The sequence below is a fragment of the Mesocricetus auratus genome, unplaced genomic scaffold (genome assembly GCF_017639785.1).
Source record: "Mesocricetus auratus isolate SY011 unplaced genomic scaffold, BCM_Maur_2.0 Super-Scaffold_100691, whole genome shotgun sequence".
Taxonomy (NCBI): Eukaryota; Metazoa; Chordata; class Mammalia; order Rodentia; family Cricetidae; genus Mesocricetus; species Mesocricetus auratus.
Window position 1 is genome coordinate 12,160,473 of NW_024429267.1, and position 14,575 is coordinate 12,175,047.

The 14,575-nt window shown below is 40.7% G+C and overlaps 1 protein-coding gene across 5 annotated transcripts in view; it reads right to left on the reverse strand.

The window, feature by feature from the left end:
- Nucleotides 1–741: 741 nt before the first annotated feature.
- The window catches only part of Tex9 (testis expressed 9), a 75,493-nt gene continuing 61,659 nt past the window's right edge, over nucleotides 742–14,575 (reverse strand). For 4 of the 5 annotated variants that reach the window (XM_040739907.1, XM_040739908.1, XM_040739909.1 and 1 more), the window contains 3 exons: nucleotides 14,160–14,294; nucleotides 1,883–2,017; nucleotides 742–922 (listed from right to left, as the gene is read on the reverse strand). In XM_040739907.1, the coding sequence (XP_040595841.1) occupies nucleotides 845–922; nucleotides 1,883–2,017; nucleotides 14,160–14,294 (348 nt within the window). In that variant the 3' untranslated portion in view covers nucleotides 742–844. Of the gene's footprint in view, nucleotides 923–1,882; nucleotides 2,018–10,775; nucleotides 10,840–14,159; nucleotides 14,295–14,575 lie in introns of those variants that run through there. The other variant, XM_040739910.1, reaches the window with a different exon arrangement.

Below are 14,575 nucleotides of genomic sequence, written 5' to 3' on the forward strand. Positions count from 1 at the left end.
CTGTATAAAATCCCCTGTGTGTGTGTGTGTGTGTGTGTGTGTGTAAACTTTTATGCAGGGGTTTCCCTTTTAGCAGAGTGAAGCAGAAGTAAGTAACATCTAGGGCCAGAGCAGGGAAGAAATGGATACCTCTAATGGGAAGCTCTCTATGAGGGGGAGAGGGCAGAGCAGAGCTCAGCTGTAATGGCTGTCTTGGAGAGGAACAGAATTCCTACATATTGCAGGGAGACCATCCCCCACTGGGCCCCAGCTTCAGAGATACAGATACAGATATATCCTAACTTCCCAATAACTAAGGATACCTTCCCTTCACATCTTTCAGGTATAGCCTGACAAATCAGGATACCTTTCCCTCCAGAGCTGTAACACTTGCAACTAGGTGCTGTCATTTCCGTCCTAGGTATCACCTGCCCCTCTTCTCAAGGTATTTCTGTGTGTGCATAATTACTAAAAATGAGAACACTGGGCCCCCACAAGACAGATGTGGGTTCCAGCATGCTTCACTGCTGTTTGAAAGCAGCAGCCTTGGGAGACAGACAGACCTCAGTAGCTGAGGTGGTGAACCTCTGGAGTCTTGCCTGCTATCTTGCTGTCCTCTGCCGTGTCTGGTAGGTTGTAAAAAAAGAAAAGTCAAAATGTTGCTGCTTTATGTTACAACTATTAAAGAAAAAGGAGTAAGGCCAGTGTTGCAGTCTGGCTTTGTCTTAGAGTGTCCTCCCAAACATTGTTTATTTCAGCAGGTTTTTACCAGAACTTTTTATTTCACAATTACTTTCATGAACAGTAAAGCACTACAATTTGATGTTGAATAAACTATTATAAGCATCAGATTAAAATTGCTCACTCATGAACTGCCCCACTCAAGAGCCTTCATAAACTCCTCCTCACTGAAAGACAGCATCTTGGCAGCTTCAATATGCATCTGTTTTTTAAAAAAAATCAATATTGTCTGATTCAAAGAAAGTCACACAACAGAAAAATTACGTTTGTGTTTATATGCTATCGATAAATAAGTCCCATTGTTGGAACACATATTCTAATTATGCAAGTATATTTGTTATTGTTTTGTTTTGGTTTAGTTTTTCGAGACAGGATTTCTCTTTTTAACAGCTCTGTCTGTTCTGGAACTCACTTTGTAGACCAGGCTGGCCTTGAACTCCTTTAATCCCAGCATTTGGAAGGCAGAAGCAGGCAGATCTCTGAGTTTGAGGCTAGCCTGGTCTACAAAGCTACACAGAGAAACCCTGTCTCAAAAAACAAAACAAATAAAAGGTGTGTGCCATCAAACATGATGCAAATGTAACATTTTAAATGGGTAGTACACTCAAAACCAAACTACTATTAAAAGAATAACTCAGTATTATTATACCTGACCTTTGAAACAAGAAAGTGAGAGAACAGTATGAATCGTCTTTTGTCACATTTCAAAAAAGGTACAGTGTGCTTTGGAATTACTGTTCAAAGTTTAAAGAGGGAAATATATTAAAATGAGGAAAATAATCCACTAAAATGGGTGGGGAAGGACTATATTTTATATTTTTAAAATTTAATATATTCAAGTATATATTTTTAAACCAGTGAAGCTGTGTATTATGCGTGTGACTTTACATGTATATAGTGCATCTTTAGGTACAATTTTATGTGTAAGATTCCAAACAAGCCGGGCGGTGGTGGCGCACGCCTTTAATCCCAGCACTCGGGAGGCAGAGGCAGGCGGATCTCTGTGAGTTCGAGGCCGGGCTGGACCGACAGCCTCCAAAACAATACAGAGAAACCCTGCCTCGTAAAAACCAAAAAAAAAAAAAAAAAAAAGATTCCAAACAAAGTAAAACCCTAAACTTAACAGTAGCATATCTGATATAGTGTCTGTTGTTAGACTCACCTTCTGCCTTTTCAAAATGTCAATTAATTTCAATTGTTTCTTGAACCCTGTCATTAATTCTCCTCTTTGTCTTTCTAGCTTCTTGTTTTCTGATTTTAACACTTCAATCTTTTGGTGATCTTCATTTGCAATATCCTATAAAAGAAAAAAATTAGTTGAAATATATGCTTGTTCTTTACTAAAAAAGTTAACCACAGCTCCCTTATTTAAAACATTTTCAAAATGTATTTTAAAAAAATAACTTTCAATTCTAAGAAACCTAAACGTGACAGAACTTAAATACATAAGAATTTTTAGTAACAGAATCTCTATGTGGTATGACCTTTTGAGGCAAGAGCTACATATTAAACTAGCTTTCCGACAGGACTTTCCAATGTATGGGTTTACAGTGGAGCCCTACAGAGCTGAAAACAGAGACCAGAACTGACGAGACACTGCAGACGACTTCCAGGCAGGAAGTTCAAGAAGAGCCTCAAGATCTGCAACACATTTCCCTTAACCACTGACAGATGAGTATCATGTCACGTCACAGGTGAGAGTTCCAGGAGCCTGTGAAAGACTTGTTCCAAAGAGCTGAGCAGGGAACTCATCCACAGCAATGGCAAGGGCAGCAAACCTATCATCTCTGTAAAGACAGCTCAGCAGAAGTTACTAGGGTCCAGGAAGATCTGTACTTACAGTACTGAAGAAAGGCTTTCACAAAGGGAGTAAGAAGCCAGAAGGAGCTAGGATTCTACACACACATTTTTTTAAAAAGGAGAAAACAAGGGACAGGCGCAAACAGTGTGGTGAATATAAATAACTTTAAAGAGAGCCCTCTTCCTAAAGAAATCTAAGCATCATGTTCTCAGTATGGCCAACAAGGAAGCTCCAGGCCCACATTCTAGCACTGAAACAGCAAGCATAGACAGTCACTCTAGGTGAACTCTAGAAACCAAAGAAGCAGCAAGAGAGTTACCTGTAGGAAGTTAAGGCTTACCAGGCCAAGAGGAGCCAACCTGGAGTCTGCCTGGTGCTGCCAGAGATCCTGATGGTGCCTAGCCCATGAGAAGCAGCCATGCGATGTCAAGGGATCAGAGTATCTGGCTGCTGGAAGGGTATATGAGATGCTCCCGCACCTGTTGCTAAATAAAGCAGTTTGCTGTTCATCTGCCTCCCAGAGCCTGTGTCATTGATTCTGTGCCTTCTCACCCCTCCCCAGAGGGAGCTGTTAGGACCCAGCAACAGTTACCCCTCAAGCAAAAGCCACCCTCAAACAGGAAGAGTCCATGGGTACAATCCACAGTACCACAGATGAATGAATCTATTGTACATCTAAGTGAAGGGTGACATCGAGGGGGAAGCAGAACTGTAAGAGTGTAGTTTGCAAATGGCAAGGTTAATTTACTGCTTAAAACAGATTCCTCTTTCTTTTTTTTTTAAGATTCATTTATTTATTTTGTATACAGTGTTCTACATGTATCCCTGCTGGCCAGAAGAGGACACCAGGTCTCATTATAGATGGTTGTGAGCCACCATGCAGTTGCTGGGAATTGAACTCAGGACCTCTGGAAGAGCAGTCAGTGCTCTTAACCTGTGAGCCATCTCTCCAGCCCTAAAAACAGATCCCTTTAACTTTACAGCTAGACCATAAAACATACCAATGACAAAATCACTTATAGAACATAATTGAGAAACAAACTAGTTAAAGGATGTGAAACAAAAAGAAGGCATACAGAAAACAGCAAAATGTCAGTAAGAAGCCTGTCCTTGGCAGTAATTAGCTACAGGGGCTGAAAAACTAAAAATACACAAGTTGGAAAAGGTGGACTAAAGTAGAACAGGATCCATCTATATCCTGCTTTTAGGTAACTGATTTTAGCCCAAAGACATATACAGTGGGTGGAAGAAGATAATGCACAGAAATAGAAGACAAAAGTAATTTGCCTATTTTTGTCTGAGGTCTGTGGAGCCATTCCCCAGAAGAATTATGAAGCAAGAAAGGGTGCATTCTCCATGCTGTGACAATTACATGTGCATCAAGCATAAGCATGCCCAAGCCTAAGAAGCAAACATGAACAGATTCAAAGGCAGAGGTCACTACAGTAAAAGAAACTTCAGTATCTTTTAGTCAGGCATAGTCACTAGACAGATCAATAAGGAAATGGGCTGCAAATGAATTGAAACAAAGACACTCCTCTCAATAAAAGAACACAGTTTTCTCAAATGCAACCAGCTCGTTTTCCAGAACAAATCATGGTAACCATGGATCTTGACAAGTTCAAGAAGACTTCTGTGACTGGACTGAAGCTAGAAATGGAGTTTGAGCAAAGCATGTACTGAGTCCGCTCCCTGGCACTGGCACAATGCCTGGGCTGCTCGAGGGAGGCTGGCCTTGCTCGGCTTCAGCAGTTTCAGCCACATTCACTGGGCCCAGCGGCCTTAGGCCTGTGGAGCAGTGTGTGAAGGTGAAGGCACACAGCAGAGGACAACGCTGGACAAAGTCTAGAAAGCAAAAACAGGGAGCTCAGTTCCCAATATTCCCTTCAAATGCACACCCCCAACGGCCCTTGTCCTTCCACCAGGATCCATCTCCTAAAGGTTTTACCACCTCCCAGTAGTGCAGACACAGGACCAAGCAAGCCTTCCACATAAGCTTTTGGAGACAGTCAAAAACCTAACATAGGTTCAGAGATTTAAGAGCACTGGCTGCTCTTCCTGAGGTCGTGAGTTCAGTTCCTGGCAACCACATGGTGGCTCATTCTGGCATGCACACAGAGCACTCATATATACAAAATACATAAATAATTTTTAAAAACCCCAAATATGTTAAATTCAAGCTACCCAATTTTCAAAGAATATTAGAAAATCTGTCTAAGCACCAACACATATAGGAAAGAATACGACATTCATATGCAGGGTGTTCCCAAATCAACCTAACCCTTCACAGCAGTGGGGAAAGCAAATGGAGCTGGAAGAAATGGAAATGATAAATTTGAGAGCATAGATAAGTGAATTAATAGAACAGATAAACCAAAATTAAAAACAGTTTATTCCTTGTGACTATTAACAAACCTTTAGGTACACCAGGAAAAAAAAGAGGGAAAACTGAAATGACTAAAACCAGAAACCAGAGAGGGGCCATTGCAGCCGACTTTATAGAAAAAAAAAAGGATTGTATGAATAAAACATTGTGTGATCTAGATGAAATTAATCCCTATAATCTCAATTCACCAAAATTTAATAAATAAAAATTTCAGAGATTTAGTTGTATCAGTAATCAAACTTCCAGCAATGTAGGGAACCAGGTGAATTCTACCACATCCTTAAATAATTGACACCATTCACTCACAAATACCCAAATTTTAAAATGAATACGTTTGCATTAGTATTGTGTTACAACAACAAAATTCTTGAGGCTGGGTAACTTGGTAGAGAAAAGTTGTTTTGTTTTTAGTTTAAAATATGTTTTATACCCATTAGTTATCCAATACCAAATAGCCAGTCTGGTCCTGAAAACATACCTACAAGTAACATTGTACAGACTGAGCATGTCTAGGAATGTATATGTGTGCGTGTGTATGTATGTATGTAGCAACAGTTGCTGAAAAGAGGCCATGAATTTCAAAGAGTAAGAAGGGATATGTAAGAGGACTTGCAGGGAGGAAAGGGAAGGGAGAAATAATGTCATAAAATGTAACTTTTATTTTTTAATAAAAATATTCAAATGCTTATGTGTCTGCATATGCACTATGTATGCCTGATGCACGTGGAGGCCAGAAGAGGGTGTCATATTCCCTGGAACTGGAGTTATGAATAGTTGTGAACCATCATATGGGTGTTGGAAAACAGATCCCGTGCAAGAGCAACAGGTACTCTAAACTGCTGGATCATCTCTCCAGCCCCCAAAAGTGGTTTATTTAGCTCACAGTTCTGCAGACTCAAGGACATGGACCCAGCAACAGCTTAACTCTGGTGAGGGCCTCGTCCACAACAGAGGCAGGGATGTGCTCAAGAAAAAACCAGACAGACACTATGGTCTCACAGTATCTTCTGACCTAAGCACCTCCTGGGTCACACCTCTTAGATATTCCATACCTCCTCCTGACATCACCAGTGTGGGACCCAGCTTCTAGAAATAATACTCAAGCCAATGGAGAACAAAATCAAGCTATACCAAAATCACAACAACATCTAATGCCATTCTCTGGGAAACGTTACTCAAACCAAAGTACTGAAGGCATTACAAGAAAACCTCAGATTCATATCACTGATGAAATGTGATGCAAAACAAACTTGATAGTACAGTAAGAGGATCAGAAATGATAACCAAGTGAAATCTATTGCCAGCACAGAAGGATGGTTCAACACAAAAAACCCCAATGTTAATATGCTAATATTCCACATTCACAGAATAAAGGAGAAATACCACATGATTATTACCTCTAATGATACTGGAGTATTTGACAAGAGTCAGTATTTTTTCATTAGAAAAATAAGTATTACAAAAAAGAAAACTACTCCCAGTACTAAATGCCACACATGAAAGGCCACAGCTCACACACTGAGTGGACAGAAAGCTTTTGCTGTTGGTCAGGACCAAGATAAAGGCATTAGCTTTTGCTGGGCTGTGGTGGTGGCCCCAGCACTCGGGAGGCAGAGGCAGGCGGATCTCTGTGAGTTCGAGGCCAGGCTGGACCAACAGCCTCCAAAACAATACAGAGAAACCCTGTCTCGTAAAACCAAAAAAAAAAAAAAAAAAGGCATTAGCTTTTGTCACTTCTGTTGCACACAGCACTGGAACTTGTAGCCCAAGCAACTGGAACAGAACAATTGACATCCACACTAGAGAGGAAGAAGATTCCTCCTAGATGACAAGATCCCAGATGTGGAAATCCCTAAGGATTTATACGAAAATCATGATGACCAAGAAATGCATTCAGCAAAGCTGCAGTCTACAAAAAGGGTTGCTTCTACAAACATACTAACAGTGAGCATCTCAGGAAAAGAACTAAGAAAACAGTTCCATTTACAACAGCATCAAAATGAATGAGTGAATGAATACATGCAATAATAATGCTTCCTGACATCAAATCTTAATATATTTATAATTATAACAGTGCATCTGTATCTCTGTATCTGTTCTAATTACACACACATACACACACACACACACACACACACACACACGAGTGCAGTGTGCTACACACAGAGAAACCCTATCTCAAAAACCAACAACAAATAAATAAAAAGTTTAAGAAGGTACATTTTATGTGTGCTTTACCATAAAAAATTAATTCAGTAGCAAAGAGGGTAAGATAACTGCTTAAAAAGTTCATAGGTTATCTGTGTTATCTGAATGTAATTAACGATGTGTAGCCAGGTGATGGCGCACACCTTTGATCCCAGCACTCGGGAGTCAGAGGCAGGCTGATCTCTGTGAGTTCGAGGACAGCCTGATCTACAAAGCTACACAGAGAAACCCTGTCTTGAAAAACAAAGCTGCACGTGCACACAAAGAAGTACAAAAGAGCTGGGAAAAGGAATATGGTAGCCGTCCATATTAGAAATAATATCAAATGTAGTATAAACACTTCCAGTTAAAAAGAGATTGCTAGACTGAATCGTAGAAAGGCAAGCTCTGCTTTGCTGTCTACAAGACATGAAGCAGTGAAGCAGGAAAAGGACAGGAGGAATGGCAGGGGTAACAGTGACAGTTATCAAGCTGCTTTGATACCAAGGTTATATGAGGGCACAGGCTACAGCCAGGAATAAGACAGTCATTTTCCAAGGGGCCAATTCATCAGGAAGACACACAATGCTGAATCCTAGTTCTGTCTAGTAGCAGCTCTGACAAACAGGATGCAGATGTGGATAAAGCTGAAGAGGAAATAGACAGATCCCATTTCATTTACACCCCTCTTTTACTCGTTGATAGAAATACACAGAAAATACGTGAAGCTGCCAAACACATCAACAACCGTCAAGTAACTTGACAAGGCTGACACTTGAGGACTATTCTATCCAACAAAGGCAGAGGCGCATGGGTCATCTGCCATCTTCAGTCACATTCAGGATCATAATACAAGCCTGCACAAATCTATAAAGATCCAAACAGATCACATATATCCTGTCCATGATGGGATTAACTTGAAATCCCTAAGAAAGGAGTCTGGGGCAAAATCTTAATGTGTGGAGATATAGTGGCAAACTTCTAAATAATGTATGGGTTCAGGGAGAAAACAGAAGGAAAATTGGTATTTTTAAATAGAATGATGAAAATTTTAAAAATAATCAAAATAAAAATTTGTTGGAATTAACCAACAGAATACATACAGTAAACTTCCCAGGTTAAATTTTTGCATTAGACAGAAGGAGAGGTTTCAATGCAGCAGTTTCCATATCCATGTAGAAAAATTAGCAAAAGAAAACAAACGAAATTGAAACCAACACAGAGAAGGAAGAAGATAAAAAGAGCAGATTAGATGTCACTTAAAGAAATGCTTTTAAATAACTGGAAATGGAGCTGGAGGGATGGCTCAGAGGTTAAGAAGTCTTTTTGTTTGTTTGTTTGTTTGTTTTGTTTTGTTTTACGAGACAGGGTTTCTCTGTATTGTTTTGGAGGCTATCCGTCCAGCCTGGCCTCAAACTCACAGTGATCGCCTGCCTCTGCCTCCTGAGTGCTGGGATTAAAGGCGTGCGCCACCACCACCCAGCTGGTTAAGAAGTCTTGCTGCTCTTGCTCCATTGGGCTCAGTTCCCAGCTGATAAGCCCACAACCACCTGTAACACCAGGCCCAGGGGATCTGACACCCTTCTCTGGCCTCCATGGGCACCTGTATACAATATATATATATATATATATATATATATATATATATATATATGCAGAAAAACATACATAAAAAAGTAACTTTAATTTTTCCATAGATCTTGCCATCTGAGGTCTGAAAAATATCTAAAATCTATAAAGAACTCAAAAGCTTAAAACTTCAAATCCTATCATTTAATAAACTGGACAAATTAACTGAATAGACAAATCTCAAATGAAGAAATACAAATGCAATAAATCTAAGAAAAAGTATTCATCATCTTTAGTCAACTGGGAAATGCAGATGAAAACTGCTCTGGGACTCCATCTTGCCCCAGCCTGAAGAGCCATCACCAAGACAAGCGCTGGTGCGGCCGTGCGGAAAGAGGAGGCCTTTTCACCAGCTGGTGGGAACGTAAACTGGGAAGGCAGTATGCGGGTTCTAACGTATCAAAACACAATTACCAAGTGACCCAGATGTACCACCCTGGGTGTATATAGACGGAATCTAAGTCAGCATGTTAATGCAGAATGGATCACAACAGCCAAGTTACGGAACCTCCAGAGAGACCCGCCAACAGACAGACAGTGGATAAAGGAAGTGTGGGGATATGGTACAGAAGAATGAGATCATGTTGTGCAGGAAAATGGGTACAACTGGAGTCCATCGTACTAAGTGAAACAAGCCAGATCCAGATATCACTGCTTGTTTTCTCTATGCAGACTCTAAATTTTCAGATACATCTATATGGCATTAAAGAAAAAGGGGAAGCTGCCTGAGGGGAAGAAGGGGAACAGTAAGAGGAGGAGAAAGAGGGAAGGCAGTAGGAAGGGGACTATGTGTAGACTATGATACACGTGAAAATATATTCTCATGAGAATGCCATGGGGAAGCATCATTTTGTGTACTACTAAGAAAGAACACATTGCCTGAACATGGTGACTCAGGCCTCAATCCCAAGCTGTAACTGCCAAAACTCAGCTACATTTTACAACAAGCATGTATAGGCTTAGTATACACTAGATATGTTTTCATATTATGAAAAAACACATATACTTTAAAAAAGACCAAAAATTGTTGGGTATGGTGCTGCACACCTTTAATCCCAGCACTCAGGAGGCAGACGCTGATGGGTTTCTTGTGAGTTCCAGGCCAGCCTGGTCTACAAACAGAGTTTCAGGACAGAGGCAGCCAGGGCTGTTACACAGAGAAACCTTGTCTTGAAAAACAAAACATAACATAACAAACAAACAAACAAACAAAAAAGCAGGTCAAAATTGTCAGACATATGTAGAATGCCACTTTAAGGACACATGTAGCTTTAAAGGCTTTAGAAAATGCAGTCTAAACTCAATGGTCTAAGGCTCAACTTCAGCTAGGACACATAGCAAATTAAAACCCAAACAAGAAAGCAGAAGTGAAGGGAGGTGTCAGGGAAACAGCAAACAGACTGACAAGAGTAACTGATAACTCATTGATAAGATGGGAGGAGGGAAAAGCCCAGCATAGTCAGTCCTGGTTCCTTGCACAGTGCAAACATCCAGTCCCAATTGTCCATGCAGTGAGTTCGCTTATGTTTAACTCAGGAAAGGAAGCCAGTGCAGTTGTACCTCTGGGAAGAGCATAGACAGGACACAGGATCTTTCTGAGCAGCGAGAATGCTCTATATGGGAACTGAGCTGTGGTCATGGGAATGTCTAAGAGCCAAGACCCAATATATATGTACAATCTTGACCTTACTATATTTAAATTAAGTCAACTTTGTATTTCCCTCAAGGTCTACACTTGACATGCATTCACTCCATTTCCTCCTCTCACTCATTTTCAATCTCAGACAGAGCTCAGCCTCCTCACCACCGTACAGAAACCTTTCTAAGGTGATGCTCGGTTCCGAGACTATCAACACTCACCAGCAGCGGTCTCCGCCACACCCTTGCTTCTCTCCCTCTTACTCATCTGCTCTCTGCAGACTCTTACGTCTTGATACCCCATCTCAGAGTCCTCAGAATAACTTCAATATTACAATGTCTTAAAATAATTCAGTTTCTTCCTAAACCCACAAATTTGCAACCCCTTGGCCTTATCTTCACTATTTTGCCTACCGGCATGTACAACTGTCCTTCCCGGAACCTACTCAAGTCTTCCTTATTTTAGTAATGGCGGCACCTAGTTTAAGAAGAAAAAAAAAACTTTTAAGTAAAAAAGCCCTGGAGCTGGCGGTATGGCTATGTAGGTAAGAGTGCACAAACTAATTGCTCTTGCAAGGGATCCAGTTCCCAGCACTGACATCAGGGAGCTCACAACAGCTTGTGGTTTTAACTCCAGCTCCAGCACTCCTCTGGCTTCCTCAGTCACCTGAACACACACACACACAGCCATTTCTACACACGATTCCTTCTGTTCATAAACTTTTCCTTGGAACCCAACTGCTACTGATTATTTCAATATTAGCTTAGATTACAATTAGAAAACAAATGCCATGGTCTGGCTACCAGCTCAGAACACCATGTACCCTCCACAACATCTGTCTCGTGGACTAATTCAAGTGTGTGATTAGTTCTGCCTGACAGATTAGCATCTAACTTGTGCACTCAATCTATTTGGGTACATGAATGCAAGGCTACATTTGATTCTTAACTCCATCTATCTACAACCTCCCATAAACCTCTGGGTGGTACAGTATCTAACAGGACCTCATAAATATTTCTAAATGAATTTAAAAGGAATTAGAAATTATCACTTCTAAATGAAGTTTCATGGATGTTGATTACACATTTCAAATAACCATCTCATCAAAATGCACTGTTTCTAGTCTGGCGGTGGAGACACACGTCTTTAATCCCAGCACTCGGGAGGCAGAGGCAGGTGGATCTCTGTGAGTTCGAGGCCAGACTGGTCTATAGAGTGAGTTCAAGGACAGCCCGCAAAACAATACAAAGAAATCCTGTCTCGAAAAACCAAAAAACAAAAACAAAAACACTGTTTCTAAGCAGAGGTCTTCAGCAGGTTCCACAAGTGACAACTGTGCCAGGCTTGGGAGACATCTACGAAACGTTTAGGAACAGCTAAGGTTCCAAAGAGAGTAGAAAACAGAGAAGACTAGATAATGGGTCATTGGATAAATATCAGGACCAGATTTTGGATGCCTAGCACCCATGTAAGTGATGTTGCCTATGTGCAATCTAGGAGCAAGCTGTTTGGGTTAAATGTGAGACCTCAGCAAACAAGGTGGAGTGATTAAGGAAGACACCCATGTCAACCTTTGGCCTTCAATACACATAAACATAAATGTGGGAATATGCACGTATGCACACATGTACATACAACACAACACATACACCACATTCTCACACCAAAACCAAGATTTCTATACCTCTATATCTGGTTAGGGTGACTGACTTCAGTTCAAAAGGTTAATTTTACTTTAAAGCCAATTTTTTTTGTTTCCTAGCCTCTGTAGAGAGAATAGTTTATTACTTTAAGAACAGATTTTTATCTTTCTGATGACTACGAGAGAATCTTGTTATATTTATGTAAACCTTACTATTTTCTTGTCATGTTTTAAACATACAGACCAGAAAGTTAACTACCTAGTCATATGTCTACAAGGAATAAGAAGACACAAAGGATTAAATGGGAACCAAAGAAAAGTTACACACAGATTAGATGCTAAGAAAAACAAAACTACTGTGGAGCCTAAACATAACCCAGAGGCAAGGCCTAAAAATATACAAATAAGTAACAAGTCAAAAATATGAGTCATAAGGAAGCAAGTTTCTTTCTCTCTCTCTTTTTTTTGACATGATGTCTCACTAAAATAGCTTTTGAAACTATGAAATAATTTGAGTCAACTTTGCACACATCCACGTTTTTGTAACACTGGTAGTTTATGGAGGTGTCCACATACCATGCCTTTTTTTTTTCTTTTGGTTAAGTTTTTTAGTTTTCCTAGACAGAATTTCTCTGTGTAGTCCTGGCTGTCCTGGAAACTCACTTTGTAGATCAGGCTGGCCTTGAACTCACAGAAATCCACCTGCCTCTGCCTCCTGAGTGCTGGGATTAAAAGCGTGTGCACCACTACTGGCTACCAATTCTTCGTTACTTGAATTTTCAATATTGTTGGATAGAGTGAAAGTCACTTGTTGCCGAGAAAATAGTTTTCCTTTCTATTTTCCTAATCTGTGTGGCAAATCAGAGATCAGATCAACAACCAGAACAGCAAATCCTGATGCACAGTTATTCTTCTTTTTACTTTCTAAGTCTTAACAACACACTGAGTGTTGATACATGAAGATGACTTATTTCAGTTAGGTCATTACTGTTGGCCTTTAAACATGCAACAGCTGGCCATTCAGCTAAGGTGAATTCATTAAAATGCTGTAGTTAAGGGATCATGTGCTGGCTTCTGCTAATCATGTCTGTTTCCAGCCAGTATTACTGAGAAAATCCTGAATGTACCATTGGTTATGAAATAAGGTGGCTCTGAAGTCATTGTTAAGGTACTAAATGTTGTCATAAAGAAGCAATTCCATCAGGCTGATGCAGAACGAATTTTACAGAACATGTGAAGGGTTCTCCCATCAATATCTGCCTCCATTCACTCAACAGATGTCAAGGCAGTGACTGATACTACACTGACAATAGAGATGTAAGAGTATTTACCCATCTGCAACAGGTGTCACCATCAATAGCGAGAATGATTTTCAGGCCTCACTCTGCCCTGCTGAGGAGATGAGCTCCAAGGCCAGGGCCCAGTGGTCTGTACTTCACAACCTCCTCCCCATGCGCAGGGCTCAGAACTGTGGCCCTATAATACAACCCCTCCATGTACATAGCATAGCCTGGAGTTCAGAGAAGAAGACAGCAGGTGACATACAAAGGATGCTTATTTTTCATTGCTTAACCCTCTAAAGATTATGTGAAGAAATGAAGGAATCCTCCAAAGAGTTGTGCAGTCACCCAATTATAACAGCCAAAACAAAATCCTAACTAGTGGAAAATCCTAACTAGTGGAAAATGTACCTATTATTAATTTTTTTTCTGAAAAGAGAATTCATCGTGACACGAGAAAATTGGTTTTTGAGACAAGGTTTCTCTGTGTAGCTCTGGATGTCCTGGAACTTGCACTCAGAGATCTACCTGCCTCTGCCCCCTGGGTGGCCGGGGTTAGAGGTATGAGCCACCACCAGTCAGCACAGAAGAGATTTTAATTTCAAAATGGTTGGTGAGGTTGTTTTCTGGGCTGGTGAGATGGCTCAGTGAGTAAAGACTTAACATGTAAGCTCTACCACCTAAGTTAGATGCCCCAACTACACATAAAAGGCGGAAGGAGGCAACTAACCCCTCCATGTGGGCACCACAGCGTGTGAGCCCCACTCCCCTCCACCACCCAACCCTGGAATGAGCCAATAAGCATGGTTTCCAATGCTTGCAGAGGGAGGGGACCCCAAGGGGGAGCACTACTGCAGCTACTCAGGTCTGCATACCTTGTTACTTTGCCTTAGCTTACTCAGCTCCGCTTTATACTTTTCTGCTTCTTCCAGGGCTCGGTTCAGGCGGACTTCTGTGGCACTTTGACTTGTGGCAGCCTGTTTTTGTAATCTTCTTTTATTTTCTAATTCCTGTGTATTTAAAAACATATGGAATATCGAAATATCATCAGTTCCCTTTTGTATGTTTCTTTTTTTTTTTCATTTCCATGCTTCTTGCTCTTACAGGGCTGCGGGTCAAGCATCAAGAGACACAGTTCTCAGGGGATTCTCGCCCAAAACTGGTATTAGAAAAAGACACCTAAAGATTATGTGAATGTTTTTGTAACTTTTTATCTTGTCCTTTAGCTTTTATGGGGGGTGTTTTGTCTGCACATGAGGGGGGTATTTTGTCTGCATGTATTATGTCTCTG